The sequence below is a fragment of the Fragaria vesca genome, linkage group LG4 (assembly GCF_000184155.1).
Source record: "Fragaria vesca subsp. vesca linkage group LG4, FraVesHawaii_1.0, whole genome shotgun sequence".
Classification (NCBI taxonomy): domain Eukaryota; kingdom Viridiplantae; phylum Streptophyta; class Magnoliopsida; order Rosales; family Rosaceae; genus Fragaria; species Fragaria vesca.
Genome location: NC_020494.1, coordinates 17,002,436 through 17,024,164, shown reverse-complemented (window position 1 = coordinate 17,024,164; position 21,729 = coordinate 17,002,436). Strand labels below are relative to the sequence as shown.

Sequence of the window (21,729 nt, the reverse complement as noted above, 5' to 3'; positions counted from 1 at the left end):
CTCCTTTGCTCTAAGTCTTCCTTGTTGATTATAAATCTTAGAGCTGAGCATCTAAAACATTTTCAAAACCCATTTCATTGTTCATGTTCATGCATACCTTGAGAGTTGTCTAGGTGAATGGCAACCCCGGGAGAAGTCTTCATAAAGAATTAGCTAAGGAGTTAGTTAAGTTCGTAGTGAAGCAAGTTGTAAGCTGTCCTTGAGAATTAGCTAAAGGTGTTAGTTGAATTCTGCATAGAAGCTTAGATTCGAGCTATGTGTAAAACACTTGAGTGACAAGAGAGCAAGTTCAGTTGTGTGCTAGTAGTTAGACTTGGCAGGATGGCTAGGTGTTGTGTCATCCTCTGAGTTGTGAGTCTTGTAAGAAGTGTCTTTACAATAGTGGAATAGTTTGTCTCTCAAGAGTTAGAGGCACGCAGTTTTTCTCCCTGGTTGCAGGGTTTCTGCGTATAAAAAACGTACTGGTGTTATATCTTTTACTTTCAGTACTCGCCTTTTTATTTACACAACTTAGTCTCACAGCAAACAGGATAGCACAATCTTTGCTACCCTTGTGCGCGGGATAGAGCAAAAAGTTGTCAGGGCCTATTCACCCCCCCCCCCTCTAGGACCTTCACAATGATTCTACAACGCTACTCATTTACCCTTTCCCCCGGTTATATCCACTCGCCTTCTCAGTTTCTCACTATTCGCCCACAGCATGGAGTTCAAGTGTTTCTTCACTCACTTTGAGCTGTGAAAACCAGACACATCATGAATTTCCAAGTATTTTTACACTAATATATATTGCAAGTGCTTGACTGACTGTCAAGAATCACAATATTGCTTATACACCAGCTTGAGACTTGAATAAATTAAGTTTTCGAATTTGGTTGCTTACATCTTTTAACCCTTTCATTCCAAGGGCAAAGCGTAGAGTTTTGGGTTTTGCAAAGCTGATCCCAGTTCTGTTAGTTTTTTTATTTTTTTGTCACTTCAGAATCAGTGTTCTTCTCTCAGAAAGCGTGAAATATAAAAGATCTCCTTCAGGAAGCTCCCTAAATAGCCTAAACCAACAGACATTACAGAATCATACCATACCAGACCACCAGTAATATGGTATGGGAGATTATAACTTTGATGCCTAAAATGAAAAGTAAAAACAAAATGAGATCATCCCTCGAAGAAATTTGGTACATCCCAAAAGCCTTATATGAGAGATGTCAGGAAGGGAGAAGTCAAGCAATTAAGCAGGACTCCCCTAGAGAACATATCTTCTAAGTGGAATTTTAGGAGTTTGTCACTATCTATAATTATTCTATATACATGACCCAAATAAATACCCTATATTACTATACCATTTTTTCAGCATCTTGTACAGGTTAAACACCACCCCCAAACCCAAGTGAACATCACAATATTTCTGAGTTAATTAATGATCCAATACATGTTCAACCCTTCTAAAATTTGCTCAACTACTTTGATCCTTTGACTGCTAGGCAAGAAAGGAGTTTTTGTTTTTGCTTCTTCAACCAAACTCCCTATAAATATCTAATTCAACAAACAGTCCAGAACCACACCACACCAGTAATATAGTTTGATGCTAGAAATGAAAAGTTGAAAGTATATGAAAAGTGGGAACCCAAAGTAAGATGGTTTTTTCTTTTTTGGAGAATTGTGATATTTTGCCAAGCCTAATACAAGTTATAGAACAAACTAACAAAAATATGAAATAGTGATACATACCAAAAGTCATAGAGGCGTATGTGAGGAGAATAATTTTGCGAAGCAATCATTTAGTGTCTGCACCAGCATCTCACCATCTACAAAATAATGTGTATCAGGTATAATATATTAGGGGGCCAAAAATGAATGTTATAATAAAAATAAAAGTATGATGGAATCGATCATGTCAACAAGATATGGTCAAAAGTGGCATCTTGGTGCCGTTTTGGTTTACAAAAAGAAAACTTAAGCTAGTCAACTATACAAAAAGAAAAAACAGTTGGTTCTGGTTCTGGTTCTGAGATGAGTTCTCTGGGAGGGCCAGTATTCATTCTTTCAAGCTTGCTGTTTTTGTTCCTTCTCTTCGCTCTGATCAAGATCCTTAACAGACTATGGTGGAAGCCGACTCGTATACAGAAGCTGATGGCTTTGCAAGGAATCAAAGGTCCTTCTTACAGATTCATCCATGGAAATTCCAAAGAAATCTCCAGCATGCAAAAGGAAGCCATGAGCAGGCCCAAAAGTTTGTCACATGATATATTTTCTTATGTTCAACCTCATTTCTACTTATGGAGCAGGGCATATGGTAACCAATTGATCCTTAGATATATCTAATCTTCATTTCCTGGTTTCTAAATCTAAAAACTCAGTCACTTATACTGCAGGGAAAAATTTTCTTCAATGGCATGGCTCTCGAGCTCAGCTGGTCATTACAGAACCTGATTTGTGCAAAGAGGTACTAAATAACAAAGATAGAACTTTTGTGAAAACCGATATCCCAATTTTTATAAAGAAGCTATTGGGAGATGGACTTGTTACAACTGAAGGTGAAAAATGGGGAAGATTGCGTAAGCTGGCCAACTTTGCCTTCCATGGAGAGAGCTTAAAGGTAAGAACTTACAGGTTTACTATTCTATCAGTTTCAATCACTGATCAGGAAGCAGTTAAGGAATAGAAGTAAACTTGCTAATGGTATGAAGTTATTTTCTTACTTCTACTAGAGTCTGATTCCCGCAACTATAGCTAGTACTGAATTGATGCTAGAGAGGTGGAAAAATCATGAAGAAGGGAAAGAGATTGAGATATTTGAAGAATTCAGGGTGTTGACATCAGAAGTGATTTCAAGAACAGCATTTGGCAGCAGCTACTCAGAAGGGAAGAGCATTTTTGACATGTTGATGAAGTTAAGCTTCTTAACATTCAAAAATGCTTTCAAAGCTAGGATTCCTATCATCAGGTTCTTTACAATATAATCATATAATGAGATGAGAAACATGATCAATTTCATTTGGTTGAATAGCGTCTGCTGTCTGCTGATAAATTATTTATCTTAAAAATTCTTGCAGTAACATTTTCAAAACCAGCGATGATATTGAAGCAGAGAATCTTGAGAAAGGAGTACGAGACTCCATACTAGAGATGGTCAAGAAAAGAGAACAGAAAGCAATGACTACGAGTAAGGAAAAACAAAGTTTTGGGAGTGATTTTCTTGGATTACTTGTGAAGGCTCACCACGATGTCGATGTCAACCAGAGGATCACAGTAGATGATCTAGTTGATGAGTGCAAGACGTTTTACTTTGCTGGACAAGAAACCACCAACAGTTTGCTAGCCTGGACTGTGTTTCTTCTGGCATTCAATACAGATTGGCAAGAGGAAGCAAGGAAAGAAGTCCTGCAACTATTCGGCAAACAAACTCCCAACCCTGATGGCATTTCCAAATTAAAAACAGTAAGGAAGTTAAAAACTTAATCATTAATTTCCTTGTCACACTAGGAGAAATGTTGTTGAGGGAGTTGATTTCAATTGTGAATTCTTTTCGTTGCAGATGGGTATGATCATCAATGAGTCTCTAAGGCTATATCCTCCTGTTGTGTCCATTGAAAGGAAAGTGGCACGAGAAGTTAGACTCGGGAAACTCCTTGTTCCAGCTGATCTTGAAATCTTTATTCCAGCTTTGGCCCTACAGCATGACCCTCAATTCTGGGGACAAGATGCGGAACTGTTCAAACCAGAGAGATTCTCAGAAGGTGTTGCTAAAGCTACCAACAATAACATGGTCACATTCTTACCCTTTGGAATGGGACCTAGAAATTGTGTGGGATACAACTTTGCAATCAATGAAGCCAAGATCGCTCTGGCAATGATTCTACAGCGCCACTCCTTCACTCTTTCCCCGAGTTATGTTCACTCACCCTTTCGGATTCTTACAGTTCGGCCACAACATGGTGTTCAAGTAATGCTACACTCACTGTGACCTCTGAATTACTCTTCAGCGCCGGCGAAGTAGGCTTTGTGCCTAGAGATCTCTTGTGCCTAGGTCATACAAAGGGAGATGGAGCTGGGAGCTGGGCCCTTATGCTATGACTTTGTTTGGGCTTTTTGGGCTGTTGCTTGAGTCCTTGAGTAGTAAAATAAGTCGTAAAAAGTGTTAAAAGTTGTTACTTGATAGGGAATCCTTTTTATTGGCTATAGAATCCGTTACTTTAACAAAACTAGAATATAAGGCTTATGATGATCACCATTTCAAGCTTTGTTTATATGTTGCCTCATGCTGCATTTCCCTATGCACATGTTTGGTAATTTGCTTCAAGTTTCAGAACCAAGAAACGATTGCAGATATAGTTACAGCTACCACCACTGAAGCTACAACCCCTGCATATGAGTGGGGAGGAAGACAACTTTGGGAGTGACCTTCTGAATGCTTTTAAACACCAAGTCTTAATGACATTGCCAAACTAATATTAAGGTACTTCAAAACCAATTGGCAATGGGTGAAGTGGTTCAAACTCTTATAAACGACAGTTAATGTCTCATATTCCTGATGTGGGATTGATATCTCAACACGCCCCCACACGTGTGACGAATTTTCAAACCTAACACGTGGACAACAATTGGGTGATGTGGAGTGCGTGTGGTCATTTAGGCTTTATACGTGTACGTGGGTAACCCGCTCTGATATCATCCAAAACTAATTGGTAATGGGTGGAGTGACTATTCTCTTATAAACCGACAGACAATGTCTCATATTCCCGATATGTGATTGATATCTCTACAAGTTACATGTATATTGATGTATATTGATGTGATCTCTATTTTTCATTTCCATACAGATGAGTATGATTATCAATGAGTGTCTGAGGTTATAATTATATCCTCCAATCATATCCCTTGTAAGAAAAGTTGAAAATCAGGTTAGATTGCTGATTGTAACGACGACATAGGCACATTACCCTTTGGAACAGTACCTCTGAATCGTGTAGGCTTTGATTATGACTAGTTGACCAAGTCACTCTCTAGTCTCTCCCAGGGTTATGTGCACTCGCCCTTACATTATGTCACACTTCGTCACACTTCGCCCACAACATGGAGTTCAAGTAATACTACACATTGTGCACAGTGATCGAAGAATGACCTGAATTTGTGGAGTTTACTGTAAAAATTATTCCCAGAGTGCAAAGGTCAGCATTGAAATCATTGAGGACTTAGCTTCTACTGCTTTGCACTTGTCTTTGGTTAGTCAGTTGCTACAATATGGTTGCATATGATTTAGCTTTGTACCCGGACAAGGAAAAAAGAGTGTTCTTAGAAAGGACTACAAATATCTAGGCCAAATGAAATCACAATAAGAAAATAGTCTTAAGAGGAAGTTTTAGTGTAGAGCAACTATAGCTACCATTGAAGGTACAAGCTGCGGATCATATAAGCCGATGGCCCCGGGTCATATAAGAAGAGGGTGGTCAGCAATGGCTGCTTCCCATACAATTAAATTAATTGATTAACGCATGATCAATCAGAAAGAAGTTGATTTGTTCATTATTTAAACAAGAACGAGTTGATTTGTATATTCCCGCGTGGATCATTAGGAAACCATTGGCGAATTTTGGACTGACCTCTCCTGATTAGAGCACAGAGAAACACTAAAAATTGCTTCCACTGGAGGGCTAGTAATCATGCTTTCAAGCTTTGTGTGTCTTGTGTTCCTTGTTCTCTTTGCTCTGATCTTGATGATCAAGATCTTTCTCACACAATGGTGGACTCCAACTCGCTTCCAGAAGTTGATGGCTCGGCAGGGAATCAAAGGCCCTTGTTACAGACTTGTCCATGGAAACACCAAAGAGATCTTGAACATGAAAACTGAAGCTATCAGCAGGCCCAAACCTTTGACACATGACCTATTTCCTCTGGTTCAACCCCATTATCAATCATGGTTCAAGAGATATGGTAACAAATTCTTAGCTCCTGCTTTTAGAAATCATACTTCTACTAAAAAATTTGGTCTTTTTTGTTACAGGGAAGGTTTTTCTTCAATGGTATGGTACTGAACCTCAGTTGGTGATCTTGGAGCCCGAGTTGTGTAAAGAGATACTGAATAACAAGGACAGAGTTTATATGCAAAAGGATCCACAAGGCTTTGTGAAGAAGCTATTAGGAAATGGCCTTGGGACTGCTGAGGGTGAGCATTGGGCAAAACTGCGAAAGATAGCCAACCATGCCTTTCATGGTGAGAGCTTAAAAGTAAGTTGTTACAGTTACTCGTGGCATTAATTTCTTTCAAATTAGTTTTGCAATTGCATGATGAGATTTGTCTTCGACCAGAATATGATTCCGGACATAATAGCCAGTGCTGAGAACATGCTACATAGGTGGAAAAATCATGAGGGAAAGGAGATTGAGGTGTATCAAGAATTTAGGTTGTTAACTTCAGAAGTGATTTCCAGGACAGCATTTGGTAGCAGTTACTTAGAAGGCAAGACCATTTTTGACATGTTGACCAAGTTATCCTCCTTATTGTTCAGAAATTCTTACAAAATCAGGCTTCCTGGCATCAGGTAACTTTACCTAAATCTCCACTGCACTTGAAGAAAGGATCCGAAAGGATCTTTCATCGTCTTACTTGCTGAATCTCTCTTCGTTTCATCAATGTCATATTATGTATATGGTATTTGGTCTCCACTAATTTGAGCTCTCTGCATCAAGCAGCCGCAATTAGATAAAATCCCAAATAGTTGAGGAACACTCCTTGATAATCTTGGAACAGTTCATACCTGTATTCTTGAAGGATGATATATCCGACTTATCATGTTTAGTCTTTCCTCCAATGTCACAGTAAGCTTTTCAAATCACGCGATGAGATTGAAGCAGACAAGGTTGAGAAGGATATCCGCTCCTCCATATTAAAGATTGTAAAGAAAAGAGAAAAGGAGGCTGCAGTGTCTGGAAAGGGAGACTGGTTTGGTAGTGATTTTCTTGGATTACTTTTAAAGGCACATCACGATGCCGATGAAAGAAGTAAGATCTCAGTAGACGATATAATTGATCAGTGCAGGGCATTTTACTTTGCTGGACAAGAAACCACTAATGGCTTGCTAGCTTGGACCGTCTTTCTTCTGGCACTGCATCCAGATTGGCAAGAGAAAGCAAGAAAAGAAGTAACACAAATATTTGGAAAACAAAATCCAAATCCTGATGGCATTGCCAAACAAAAAACAGTAAGGAGCTCCTTTTGACCTGCAGAAAGTTTCCATGCAGTTTGAAATCCTGATGTGTTTTCTATATCTTTTATTTCATGCAGATGAGTATGATCATCAATGAGTCTCTAAGGTTATATCCTCCGGTTATTCAATTGGTAAGGAAAACTGGAAGAGAAGTTAGACTCGGGAAGTTCATTCTTCCAGCTAATATCCAAGTACTCATCCCAAATGTGGCATTTCACCATGACCCTCAAATTTGGGGACCAGAGGCCCAACTTTTCAAACCAGAGAGATTCTCAGAAGGAGTTGCTAAAGCTACTAGAGATAACATGGCTGCATTCTTACCGTTTGGGATGGGACCTAGAATCTGTGTGGGTTTCAACTTTGCCACCACTGAAACAAAGATTGCACTGTCGATGATTCTACAACGCTACACCTTCACTCTTTCCCCGGGTTATGTCCACTCTCCTCTTCAGTTTCTTACAGTTCGGCCGCAGCATGGAGTTCAAGTAATGTTACACTCACTCTGAAATTTGAATGCCAGAATCCCCATAATCTTGCTTTGCATGCGTGAAGAGTCTAGACATCAATGCCTTTGGATATCCTAGTTTACAAAGTGTACTACCTCTCCTTTATGTTAGAAGGTTCCTCCTGTTCTTGCTGCTTTGTAGATTCTCTTTGGTGTTCTACTATCTTGTACACAAATATAAACTGTCTTTTACTTCAACAGTCCTGCAGTTCAGGTCCATAACCCTGTTTATGTTAAGAAGATTCTGATCTCTCTGCCTCTCCTGAGATAGAAAATTTTATGAGTTGGGTTTTTACCAACTGGTTTTGGTTCTCTGAAAAAAGTTGTAAAATGGTTCAGATTCCACATGTTCAGAACACATAAACCAATGGTCAGCTAACCATTAAGAAATATGACCCAACGGTTACACCCTATTGATTAAAAACACTTAATGTGGTCACATCAGAAGTCTACAAGGCAAAGGTGGTCAGCAGTAGCTGCTTGACTATGTAGTTTTATCGAAAATTCTTCTACGTATTAAGATGCAAGTGAACCGAACAACTAATATACAGTATTTTAATCTGGCCATCTACGTCGCACTATATACATATATACTAATACCGTTAACAAAATTGAAACCCCAAAAAAATAGTCACAAGTGTTTCCAATTAAGGAGGCGATGAGAACACTAAGTCGAAAAAGACGTACTCTTATTATGGGCGTTTTAATTTAATCGGATCAAAAATAAAAATGAAATAAAAGAATTTAGGGTTTCTAGTCTTCATTTGATCTTCTTATACGACATTTTGAACACTTACGCATTAATGATGCAAGTGCATTTTGGTGCGTAATAGTTTTATTCCTTATTTATCCAAAAGGAAGCAAGAAAACTTAGACTAGTGAGTTCAGTACAGTTGGGTTCAGAGATACAGCCCAGGAAGAACAATCATGACCTGGTTGGGAGATCCAATAATCACTATGCCAGTCTCTATCTTTGTGTGTGTTTCTTTTGTTAGGACTCATCAAGATCTTCCACAAACTATGGTGGACTCCTACTCGCTCACAGAGTCTGACGGCATCTCAGGGAATCAAAGGCCCTCTTTACAGATTAATCCATGGAAACAACAAAGAAATCTCCTACATCCGAAAGGAAGCCATATGAGTAGGTTTATCATAAGATGTGTTTTCTGCAATTTTACCTCATAGGCACTCATGGGTCAAGACATATGGTAATTCCCAGACTCCTGACTTATGGATTACATTTAACAGTTTCCATAAGCCAAGTTTTGGACTCCTGATATCTTCAGCTTCTGGTGTCTTCAGTAACTGGAGTGGACGACCTCAGTATTCTCGTTTCCCTTGAACATGATCTCGTGTAATCTAGCTAATTCGATTTTAGCGATCCGTCAAGGTGTTAGTGAATCTTAGTTCAACCAAGTCTAGACCGTTTAGCTGGGATTACTTCTGGACTTCCACATTAACTTTGAAGAACTTAGACTCCTGCGATGTGGCGACATGCCTTGACGTTAGAGCGGTAGTAGTACTACGGTTTTCGTTGCTTACAAATCATTGAACCTATTCAGTTGAAAAGTTCTTGAACAACTGCCGCAAGCGAGGGTGCGACGACTTCAGCTTCCTAGTAAGTCGAATACTTGTGGCTATTCTCGAATTTCGAGAGAGTACGTCAGGATCTTTGATCGTGTGTCACCTTGAGTTCGCGATTAGTTTCTTAGATCAGTAATCCGGTTGTGTGCTAAGATGATTCGACCTGAAGTCGACGCATGCCGTTATTTTTATAGTCTGGCGGTATGGTTTTCTTGTGGAAGCTTTGATATTTGTTGAGACGACGAGAAATTGAGGGCAAAGCATCACTTGAGGAAACGCTAGCTGGTTTACTGCATTTAGCCATTTTTGACAATGTGCATCTGTGATGAAGGCGTATAACTTGTCGACGAATTTCAACGTTTAGGTTTAACGGTGGGGCCGGTGCTCGTGACTTTATAGTTATCGACTTGACGAGGTACGTTATCGCTACTATACGTGAGCCTCGAGCTACCAAGTGGTAAACCCTAAAAGGTGATCCTCAAATTTTGTCGACTCGCGTGGGAGCACTTCATTACCTCGATTATTCTTGTGTCCAACAAGTTATTACTAGTTCTGTGTTGGTGGAAATTGCAGATGTCTATGTGTTGCGATAATAGCAGCATGATCTGCGGCCGTGAATAGTAGGCAACTCGTCTCTTCTAGTTCAGAGAATTGGTATGGTAATATAAGTACGCGGTCATATATGTAAGTATACGAAGAACGTGGATCGTATGAGATACTTACTATGGTGTTATCAGACAATGAGTTCTGGAGTAAATCTGACTTTAGAGTGACATCGTGTTTTCATTATTATTTGAGGTGTGAAAAGCTGAAAATGCACCTTGTATCATGTGCGATAATCCATAGACTTCATGTCACGTAAATAAAAATTAGAAATGAGGAGTTCGTGGATTGGGTATGCTAACCCAATGTCGTAGCTAGCGAGTACATAACGAACTCAAGTCATGTAACGAGATATGTTCTACTCACACGAGAAATCGTGGATTTATTTTTGGAAACCGGTTATGGAGTTCCATTGTGTTTTCCTCATACTTGAGGTTTGGAAGGCTGAAAGTATATATAACATGTTTTGTGTACGTTGATTTTTTACGAGGATGCGATTTCCTATTGTGCTTGTGAGTCGTTTATTGGTTACGATTGTTTGATTAATAGAGGGATGCATTTCCTTTTGTTTTTATTGGTCGTCAAAAATTGTGAAATATTGATGACGACGTTAACTCATTCTTTGCTGAGTCGGTAAGTCTAGAAGGACTTGATTTTTCATTTGGGTAGGTAAGTATGCCTACGTTAGGACTTGAAGACCTAGAGGAAATTTCATGGTTATACAGTAAAATATAGTATGGACGTGAGATGTCCATAGACCTGCATGTAGTGGTGATATTGTGTAATGACAACGAGATCAGAGATTGTTATCTCGTATATGTTTGAAAAAGATAATTGATTATTCGGAACACTTGATACATAAAATGATTAGCTCTAGAATTGATATATGTGACTGGTAAAAAGTCGAGTTCCCTAGCAAGGAAATTGAGATATATGATACGGGTATTGGAGTCAGGCATAAAAAAGAAAGTATTATTGACAATTTGACAAATCGTGAAATTTCAAGGACGAAATTTTATTTAAAGGGGGTGGAAATGTAACACCCAAAAAATTTAACGAGCTTAATTTGAGATCATTGGTAAATAGCTTATCGACTTCAATGATTTTAAAATAGGCTTGACGAGATTTTCTGAAATTTTTACTTGGTTAAATCTCTTAATTTAAGAGTTGGATAATAAAGTACGTGTTACGATGAGTTCATAAAATATTTCAGAATTCCGAGTTATTTTATATGAATTTCTGAAGTTTTGAAAATTTAAAAAATTATTCAGAATAATAAGAAAATTACGCGGTGAGATATGAATCATTGAAATTTATACCATTCAATCTCAGTTTGTAAAAAATATCGGTCATGATTATTCAAGGAGACTGACTTGGTCAACTAGTCAGACCGTCTCAGTTTCTCTTTCTCGACGAAGCCTCGACGCCGACCGCTGAACGCCGACGCCATCTCGCCATCCGGCGACGGACCACCACCAATCGAATCGTCTCAACGCCACCAAGATCCTTCTAGCCTTGGTTGTTTCGATTGGCGGCCATAGAAAGAGAAACGACGGCAAGAAGCTTTTGCTCCTCCGTCGGATTTCTGGGTTTTCAGGCTGCGAACCCGACTTCAAATTTCAGTTTAGCTTGGAGTTTAACAAATTTGGTTTTTGGGATTTTTGGTTGTTCCCTGCCCTTGACGGAATTCGTCACCGCCGGCGTTCTCTCTTTCTCCCGACGACCTGAGTCGACTCCAGAGACGTTGGACCATGGTTGGAATCGACTTCATGGCTGCTGAGCTGAGTTAGGCAGATAGCGTCGATTTGGGTTTTCCGGCGAAGGACCTCTGTTTGTTTTTGGTTAACAACTCATCGATTCAAGGTGAGCTTTGGACATTTGGAACCTCTGTGTTGTGAATTAATTGAGTTGCATTGGTAATTAATAGTTCTTGTGACAGCAGAATATGGTGATACAAGGTGAAAGAAGACAGGAGCTAGCAATTTTAGCTTCCGATGTTCTTCTTCAATGGAGTTAGTTTCCTGGATTTCGTTTGATACAAAGGTGAGTTGAGACAAATTGGAAGTTATGAGAATCATGACAATATTTGAAGATTTGGTTGTTGGTGTAAGATTATATTAATCAAGTGCTATGTGTGGGTTTTTATGAGGTTGCAGAGGTTCAACAGATTTGGTGAAGTTGGATTTGGTTGACTTACTTGGAGGTTGTGGCTTTGTCTGGGAATTGTTCTTCTGACTTTGGACTTAATTAAGGTGAGCTCGAGATATCTCTGTTAATGTCCACAAGCTGTTGATCATTATAGTGAGGATTTGATTGTTGTTTGGTGCTTGCGTGGTGTAAGAACTTGTGTTGCATTGTTTTGAAATTCTGGAAGAATTACTCTTTAATATAATTATGTAGAAGAATTTACAATGGTGAACTTGGATTTGATTAGGATATTGCTGGAACATTATATTCTTTCTGTGAGTATGATAGTTGACGTTGAAGAAGTTTATGGTAGGAGTGGATGTATAGATGATTATGCTATTGGTGTTGAACTGTAATTGGTGGCTTGTTTTGTTACCTTCTGGAGATATTGATCTAGTCAAGCTAGCTAGTGTGTTGGTGATGAATATGATGTTGGCTTTGTACAGAGAGTTTAAGGGAAAGGAAAAGAGGATTGGAACTTATTATAGACTTTATGTCAAGTTACTCTGGTTATAGCAGATCGAATTGTTGAATATGCGAATTAGTATCAAAGTAATAGTGATGAATTGTATTTGTTATTATTGACTTTGAATGGGAATTATACCCATTATGAATGAGAATTGGTTTGGGTTCTTGATATCTAGTTCCATAACAGAAAATCTGTGATCAGATCACTTATGTTAAAGGTATTAGACATGAAATTGAGATATTCATGTTGGAAAGTACTAAGTAACACAATGGGTGTCCATAGTAATTTTATAATATTACTATGCGACAACGAGATTTGAAAGTAAAGTAAATGTTGGATTGTATTATGATATTGATTAGTATTTGTTAATCAAAACTAATCGTGAAATTGGCCAAAACTAATATTAATATCGATTGGTCAATCGTTGGTCAATCTGGTCAAAACATGAAAAGTTGATTCGACAAATAATAATTAGTCGTCGTGATTGCTTATGCTTGTTTAATGAGTTGTTAACTACTGAAATGTCAGACGTTAGGGACTCCAGTTACCCGTGGAGCGGAATGCTCAAGATTCTCGGAGTTCGTGAGAAGCCTCGGATTCCAGGTAGGGAACCCGGAACTCCCTTGATTAGTGGTTTTTATTTTTTAAATGTTTGTTCATATTTGAGATTGCATGATCTGGTTATCCGATAAAAAAATATGGTAACCGGTGTTATGAGATATTGATGGCTTGAGAGTGAGAGGAGCATAGTGACTACCTTGGGTTCGATCCCCTAAACCTCCGGAGGGGCCTCTATGGACAGAAGAGTGTCTTACATCCCTTGTGGAGTGGCACTGCTTCTAGGCAATAGGGCATTTGCGGACACTTGCTACACTTACCTGTTGCACCTATATATAGTGAGGTAAGTTGGGTAGTGGGTCTAAAAAGGACCGGTCATCAGGTACAGTTTTATGGCGCCGCATTTGTTTGATCATAGAAATGTTTTTGAAAGTTTGTCATTCATTAAATATTTGAATTCAATCTTGTTTTTATACTGGGCCCTATGAAACTATTTCTTTATCTGTTTTCAAAAGTTCCTAGAGCAGCGAGGACGAAAGCTCACCCCTACAACAGTTTGTGGATGCATGTACTGTGCACTTGGACGGGACTTTGGAAAATCATAAGTATTTGTATAAAAATCCTTTTGTTGCGATTCTAGTTCTCAAATAATCTTTAGGTTACAATTGTTATGAAGAGACCAACCTGAAATTCTTAGCCGAGCTATATTGTTTTTTGACAAAAAAGTCTGCTGGTCAGGAAGTTAGGCATAGATTTTCTGATTTTGTTCCTTTGCTCTTAGTCTCAATATTTGCTAAATGATTCTTGCTTGATTTGGTCTGTAATACTTAACTTGTTTAAATTGGTTTTTTTTTTTTTTCTTGCAGATGCAAGTTGATAGTGTTGGTGTTGGTGTTGGTGTTGGTGTTAGAAATTTTGGAGATGACATCATTGTCACATGTGCAAAGTGTTAAGAGTGGTATGTTGCCTCCTAAAATGAAGCAAACATTTGTTCGATGAGATGATGTTGCAAGAAGGATTTGATCTACTTTCCTCCAAAATGTTCCGAGTTCTTGTTTTGTGATGTATAAACTTTTAACATTGGACTCTATTTGTATTTTGTAATTTATGGACTTTTGAGTTTTACCATATGGAAGTATGGAGTATGAACTATGAAGTATCAACTTTATAATTTGTGTTTAAGATGTATGAACTTTCAAACTATTTTTAGTGTTTTGATTGCTTTTTGTATACATTTGGTTTGTGGTTATATTGATACATAATTTTGAAATGCTAAAAAGCAAGAAGCAAGAAGAGTAGAGGACTAGAGGAGCTATTAATTGTTTGGTTACAGTTAAATCATGGTTAGAAAATTTTATAGTTTGTACAAAAGTTTTAAGTTTAAAAAAAAAAAAAAAAACTGAAACTGAAACGGACCGTCGGTTTGGTTCGGTTTTCGGTTTGGGCTGTCTAAAAATGGAAAACCGGGCCGAACAAGACCGAATTTTATTTTCAGTTTAGGGTAAAAACCGAACCAATTCAAATTAACCGAACCCACCCCTACCTCAAACTGTAGCACAACATGATTCTAACAAGTAACAATTAGACACATATAGTAACTAATTGTCGGGCTTGAGTAATACCTAGAATTTTTGCAAATTTTGCATTTATATTGTGGTAATGTTTTTAGAAGTTTATTGGATTGCGAAAATTTGTATCATCTCCTTTGGTAATCAAATCAAATGTATGAGAAGGTAAACCTACCAAATAAAGTCCAGTATTTAGTTCTTCAGAGGCCGGCACATTTCATATGATTGCCAGTAAAAGCCTTCCCTGAAATGCTTACAAATTCAAGAGTTGTATGGCCAGTAAAAAGCCTTTACTTTCTTTTTCTTTTCTTCCCAATGTACTAAGTTTTATTGTGATGGCTGTTTTGTGTAAGCAAGTCGTGCAAAGCTGAGAAGCTCTAGCTCCCTTTCTCTATTAATGAATATATTCATGTGAAAGGATTGTGAAGCTTCCTTTGGGTTATTTTGTCAGTACTGAAAATTTGCAGATATTACTCACAAAGCTTTTTCTTGGTGAACCTGGTAAAGTTGTGACATTGGTAAATCAAAAACAAATTAATCTATGAGAACTACCAGAGTCCACTCTGTTATAGTATTATTTTTCATAGACCGGCATATTTGGTACCATTTGATTTTGAAATCTGTAATGTGATCTAAAAAGAAATTCATAATTGAAGCTGATCCCATCTAGATAATGGCAAAGGTGGGAACTTGTTCTGGTCATAACTACAACCGTATATGTTTTTCAGTTCAAGTCACATGGAAGAATGACCTTTCAACAATGGAAGAAACTTATTAGAATTAAAATTTGTTTAGTCCTTATGGTTTGAAGTCGATATTTGTTTAGTTCTTATGGTTTTATTTTAATCTGAATAGTCCTTAACATCACGATTTTTCATCTAAATGGTCATTCCGTCAATTTTTTGTTTGTCACAATAGTGATGTGGCCGTTAAAAATATTGTAATTTTTATCGGCCACGTTAGACATTTAACTGAGAAAATTGACAAAAAAACCATTTGAATGAAAAATCGTAACTTTAAGGACCATTCAGATTAAAATAAAACCATAAGGACTAAACATATGTCGACTTCAAACCATAAGAAGTCAAGGACTATACAGTATTTTACCCAATTTATTAAACTAAGTACCAAATGTGTTGGTCAATCTTACTCAAGAATCAGAAACGTCATCCAAAAGAAATAGTAGACTTTGGATAAGCTAATGATTCTGTCTTTTTTGGATCCTTGTGGTCCAGTTTAATTTGTTTCTCTTATTGTTTGTTCCATATTTGTTTTCTCATTGCCCTGGTTTTTCGATAAATATGAAATCCTAGAAAGAAGGAATAGCTGCAACAATGAGTTCATTTGGAAAACCAGAAATCATACTCTCAGTTTAATCAGGAGTTTGCATAAACTATGGTACCGGTGGACTCCAACTCGCATACAAAGTTTGATGGGTCTTCAAGGAATCAAAGGCCCTTCTTACAGATTCATCCATGGAAGCACCAAAGAAATTTCCAACATGAAAAAAGGAAAGGATTAAATTCAGTTTACCCCCTTGAGGTTTGGGGTTAACATCATTTCAGTCCCCATACTCTCAATTTTAAAAATTCACCCCCTAAAGTTTCTAATTTTCATAAATCATGTTCAATTGCTAAAATTACATCTAATTTGGACGTTAATTTTGACTTCATAACTCACTATAAGGGCTAAAATAGTCATGTAACAACATAAATCTCCTTTTAGGACCCTTTTTCTAATATTTCATTCTAGCATTTAACGTCCAAATTGGACGGAATTTTAGCAATTGGACTTGATTTATGAAAATTGCAAACTTTATGGGGTAAATTTTCAAAATTAAGAGTATAGGGACTGAAATGATGTTAACCTCAAACCTGGGGGTAAACTGAAATTAATTCAAAAGGAAATTATGAGCAGGCCAATGAAGTAACACGACATAGTACCTGCTGTTCAACCTCATATTCACTCATGGACCAAGTTATATGGTAATACACCTTCTAATTCTTGTTTTTGAATCTTACTTCCAAAACTAGCGAAGTCAAGCTTTTGTTATCCTTTTTGCAACAGGAAATATTTTTCTTCAATGGCACGGTTCTCAACCACAGTTAGTTATTGTGGAACCTGAGCTCTGTAAAGAGATACTGAATAACAAATATGGAGCTTATATGAAAAAAGAAGCCTTGAGGCTATGTCAAGAAGCTAATGGGAAATGGCCTGGGGACTACCGAGGGTGAAAAATGGATGAAATTGCGAAAGGTGACCAACTATGCCTTCCATGGAGAGAGCTTAAAAGTAAGTCCTTGCACTTTCTGGTGTTACTAGCAAATAGTACGTTCTACTGTAATTTGTAAAGTGGAAATTTATCGATTACATTACATGATGGTCTCTTTTTTTCTTCACTATTATGACCCCAGAGATGATAAGCAGTGCTGAGACAATGCTGGAAGGGTGGAAAAATCATGAAGGAAAAGAGATTGAGGTGTATGAACAATTTAGGTTGTTGACTTCAGAAGTGATTATTTCCAGGACGGCATTTGGAAGTAGCTATCGTGAAGGAAAGAATATTTTTGACAATATGGCATTATGGAATATTTTTGACAATATGGCATTATGGTGAAGTTATCCTTTTTCTTAGTGAAAAATTCTTCCACAATCCTGTTTCCTGGACTTGGGTAATTAACCATACTTTTAACTAAAATTTAGATATCAGCATAATCAATCATAGATCGCCAGCATTTATGATCATTCTGTTTGAAGAAAGTATTAAAACTCATTTAATTTAACAATATATGTAGTCACGTTTTATGTATACTCTTGTTCTATATTGCAGTAAGTTCCTTAAAACAAGTGATGAGCTTGAATCAGACAAGATTGAGAAAGGAATATACAACTCCATAGTAGAGCTTGTTAAGAAAAGAGAGGAGTTAGCAGTAATGAGTGGAGAAGACGACAGCTTTGGAAATGATTTTCTCGGATTACTTATTAGAGCTCATCATGATGCCAATGAAAACCAGGGGATTTCCATAGATGAAGTAGTTGGTGAGTGCAAGACATTTTTCTTTGCTGGACAAGAAACTACTAATACATTGCTTGCATGGACCGTCTTTCTTCTGGCACACCTACAGATTGGCAACAAGAAGCAAGAAACGAAGTCCTCCAATTGTTTGGACAACAAACTCCGGATTCAGATGGCCTCACCAAACTCAAAATAGTAAGAATGTCTAAGAACTTGACCTTATACTTTGTTTTACTCACTGAAATGTTCTATATCGAAATTGATATCAAGCCTTATTTCTCTTCTGTTATTTGATCGGATATGCAGATGAGTATGATCATCATTGAGTGTCTAAGGTTATATCCTCCTGCTCTGAACCTTGTGAGGATAGTGAAAAGGGAAGTTAGACTAGGAAACCTCATTGTTCCGGCTAATATGGAAGTGCACATTCCAACTCTAGTACTGCACCATGAGCCTCTAATATGGGGTGAAGATGTGCAGCTTTTCAAACCAGAACGATTCTCTGAAGGGGTTGCCAAAGCTACTAACAGGAACATAGGTGCCTTCTTACCCTTTGGAATGGGGCCTAGAAATTGTCCAGGTTTCAACTTTGCAACAACTGAAGCAAAGATTGCTTTGTCAATGATTCTACAACGCTACTCCTTCACCCTTTCCCCTGGTTATGTTCATTCACCCCATGACTATATCACTGTTCGCCCACAACATGGAGTTCAGGTCATGCTGCACCCACTGTGAGCTTGAAGATGTTTGTATTAGCTCAGCATTTCTTGTGTGTTGGGATTTGGTTCCCTGAGGTCTGATGGGTTTGTGACTTGCATTAGAAAGAGCCCACATTCAAGTGGTTATAGTTTGGACCATCCCATTACCCATGTTTTGGTTGGGGTCTAAGGTCATGCTGTCAGCTTAGGGTCCAGGGTCTAACCGTTAGCCTTGTGCCCTTGTCCCATATATATGGATGGTTTGCTGCCTTTGGCAGCCTTGCTAGCAGGAGTAGCAGCCTATGGTCCTATGGGAGAAGAACAGGAACCCCTTTTGAGTTGGTATCCACTTCTCTTGTACTAGCAAATTGGGGGGTTTAGGGTTTATGGTTTTCTTTTCTATGAACAAGAATTAGTTGAAAACTTACCTTTATCTTGGCTCTTTGGTGTGAGTGAATCTATCGGCCATAATTGGGATTTGAATTTCAAGTCCAAAATTTTTGTAACTTTCTTTAGAGATTAGTGGAATTTCCGTGCCGTTTTTTTTTTTTCCTCTCCAATCTAAACATGTGGATTATTTTGTTATACTTTTCATATTTTTGAATACTTGCTACTTTGTTTGGGGTTCCAGTTTGCAACCTCTGAAGCAAAGATTGCTTGTGAGTTTGTGTCCATTTGATCTCCTTCTAGGTTTCTTTCAGTTCGTTCAAGTGATTCTACACTTTGGACTCTGAAGACCAGAACTCTCCATAGTTGTACACATTGAGTTGCAAGACCGCAAATTTAATGGACCTTCTGAACAGTACTCTCTGCTTGAGGTAAGTTAGGAATTTCACATCCAACTTATAATATAAGCCAGATTAGTATATAAACATTTCTTTAACCGACAATGCCAGCTTCAGGTTTCATATAATAATCTTGGTCTGTGGTAATATGATATTCCCTTCAAGTACAATAGCAAAACAGGAATCTAAACGACTAAAAACTAAGTTTGAGGTCCATGGTGGCACCTTTTATACAGAGTAATAATATGTCTGTATGTGAAAACCAACAAGTAGAAAGGTTCACTTCTACATAAAGAATTATAAACTTGGAGAATTTACACATAGAAAGGTTCACTGATACAGCCTAGGCTAAGAGAAAACCAACAAGTAGCTAGAATGGTCAGTTTTTGCCAGGTGATCATCGTTTCAATCTTTGTGTGTGTGCTCCTTCTCTTAGCTTTCATCAAAATCTTTCACAAACTATGGTGGACTCCGACTCGCATACAGAATCTGATGGCTTTGCAAGGAATCAGAGGCCCTTCTTACAGATTTGTCCATGGAAACACCAGAGAAATCAACAACATGAGAAAGGAAGCTATGAGCACACCCAAGAGTTTATCACACAACATATTTCCTGAAGTTCATCCTCATATTCATTCATGGACCAAGAATTATGGTGACACACTACTCTTATATATGTATATATGGTTTTCCACTTTGTTAAATTATAGTTTTGGTCATCTTTAATGTCAACAGGCAAAACTTATCTTCAGTGGCATGGTGCTAAAGCACAGTTGGTGACCATGGAACCTGAGCTGTGCAAAGAGATACTCAATGGAGCTTTTCCAAAAACGGAGACCAAACGTTTTGTAAAGAAGCTGTTAGGAGATGGACTCACACGATCCGAAGGTGAAAAATGGGTAAAAATGCGAAAACTGGCCAACCATGCCTTCCATGGAGAGAACTTAAAGGTAAGTTTTTAATGTTGTCCTAATTATTTGTGTTCATTTTATTTTTATTGTTATTAAGAGTGCTGTACATGTACTAATTACCTGTGTTCATTTTGTTTTTCATGAATGTAGACCTGTTAATTACATGATACTGATGACGCTATTGTTTTCCTAGACTATGATTCCAGCGATGATTACTAGTGCTGAGACGATGCTTGAAAGGTGGACAAATCATAATGGGAAAGAGATTGAGGTGTTTGAAGAGTTTAGGTTGTTCACTTCAGAAGTGATTTCTAGGACAGCATTTGGAAGCAGCTATATAGAAGGAAAACAGATTTTTGAGATGTTGATAAAGATGGGATTCTTAACATTCAAAAATGCTTTCAACCTCAGGTTTCCTGGCATCAGGTAACTTCCTTTTAACAAACTTAAGCACACATGAACTGGGAATTGTAACCATATCAATAGCAATGCATAATTAAATTCTAATGCCAGAGCGGTTCTCAGTAAGTGCAACTTTTCTTTTGTTGCTAGTAGAATTATGAAATAGTTTAATGTTGTTCTCTCTATTCAATATTGCAGCAAAATCTATAAAACCAGCGATGAGATTGAATCAGACAAGCTTGAAAAAGGAATACGGGACTCCATAATAGAGATTGTTAAGAAAAGAGAAGACAAGGCAATGAGTGGACAAGAAGACTACTTTGGGAGTGATTTTCTTGGATTACTGTTGAAGGCTCATCATGATTCCAATGAGAAGCAGAGGATTTCGATGGATGATTTAGTCGATGAATGCAAAGCGTTTTACTTTGCTGGACAAGAAACTAGTACTAGTTTGCTTGCTTGGACTGTCTTTCTTCTGGCCCTCCATACTGATTGGCAAGAAGAAGCAAGAAATGAAGTCCTACAGTTATTTGGCAAACAGACACCAAACCCTGATGGCTTTTCCAAACTGAAAACAGTAAGGAATCCAAGAACTACTTAAGAAACTGATTGCCTAAGTTATACAAGTATACAACACTTGTTTATTTTGAAATACTGACTTGTTTTGTATCAAAACTTTGGAATACATGCAGATGAGTATGATCATCAATGAATCTCTAAGGCTATATCCTCCTGTTCTTGCCATGGAGAGGAGAGTTGAAAAGGAAGTTAGACTGGGAAACGTCATCATTCCTGCTAATGTTGAACTGCATGTCTCAAGTCTAGCACTTCACCATGAGCCTCAATTCTGGGGACAAGACGTGCAACTTTTCAAGCCAGAGAGATTCTCAGAAGGGATTGTTAAGGCTACTGGGAATAATATAGTCGCATTCTTACCATTTGGAATGGGGCCTCGAACTTGTGTAGGCTTCAACTTTGCCACCATTGAAGTAAAGATTGCTCTTTCAATGATTCTACAACGCTACTCGTTCACCCTTTCACCGGGTTATGTTCACTCTCCCTTTCATTTTCTTACACTTCGTCCACAGCATGGAGTTCAAGTACTGCTACACTCCCTGTGAACTATGAATTGCTCGAAAATCTTGCACTTGGCCTATTGAGTACCTAGAATTGCTTGTGCATTTGGCGTATCATGTGAATATGGTAGTCCAATTAATGACTATCACATAACATGTCATCTG

At 37.9% G+C, this 21,729-nt stretch overlaps 3 protein-coding genes, 1 non-coding gene and 2 pseudogenes across 4 annotated transcripts; all 6 read left to right on the top strand.

Moving 5' to 3' along the window:
- LOC101302832 overlaps window positions 1–732 on the top strand; it is a 4,938-nt pseudogene extending 4,206 nt beyond the window's left edge.
- A 1,189-nt stretch (window positions 733–1,921) lies between these two features.
- On the top strand, window positions 1,922–4,246 carry LOC101302347 (cytochrome P450 734A1-like). Its single transcript, XM_004297161.1, has 5 exons — window positions 1,922–2,290; window positions 2,370–2,593; window positions 2,706–2,941; window positions 3,051–3,435; window positions 3,533–4,246. Exons 1-5 carry the CDS (start codon window positions 2,008–2,010, stop codon window positions 3,959–3,961), a joined length of 1,557 nt encoding a protein of 518 aa, XP_004297209.1. The 5' UTR covers window positions 1,922–2,007; the 3' UTR covers window positions 3,962–4,246.
- Window positions 4,247–5,619: 1,373 nt separating this feature from the next.
- LOC101301863 (cytochrome P450 734A1-like) lies at window positions 5,620–7,957 on the top strand. Its single transcript, XM_004297160.1, has 5 exons — window positions 5,620–5,928; window positions 5,999–6,222; window positions 6,304–6,536; window positions 6,815–7,196; window positions 7,280–7,957. The coding sequence occupies exons 1-5, from the start codon at window positions 5,658–5,660 to the stop codon at window positions 7,706–7,708; spliced, it is 1,539 nt and encodes a 512-aa protein (XP_004297208.1). The 5' UTR covers window positions 5,620–5,657; the 3' UTR covers window positions 7,709–7,957.
- Window positions 7,958–8,510: 553 nt separating this feature from the next.
- LOC101302552 lies at window positions 8,511–18,427 on the top strand (annotated as a pseudogene).
- On the top strand, window positions 11,237–14,334 carry LOC101302156. Its single transcript, XR_184521.1, has 5 exons — window positions 11,237–11,757; window positions 11,837–11,937; window positions 12,051–12,146; window positions 13,079–13,153; window positions 13,975–14,334. It is a non-coding gene; the product is annotated as an uncharacterized LOC101302156 (transcript).
- A 1,064-nt stretch (window positions 18,428–19,491) lies between the features above and the next one.
- Window positions 19,492–21,689, top strand: LOC101301286 (cytochrome P450 734A1-like). Its single transcript, XM_004297158.1, has 5 exons — window positions 19,492–19,830; window positions 19,911–20,125; window positions 20,280–20,512; window positions 20,687–21,065; window positions 21,181–21,689. The coding sequence occupies exons 1-5, from the start codon at window positions 19,551–19,553 to the stop codon at window positions 21,607–21,609; spliced, it is 1,536 nt and encodes a 511-aa protein (XP_004297206.1). The 5' UTR covers window positions 19,492–19,550; the 3' UTR covers window positions 21,610–21,689.
- The last annotated feature ends 40 nt before the right edge of the window (window positions 21,690–21,729 follow it).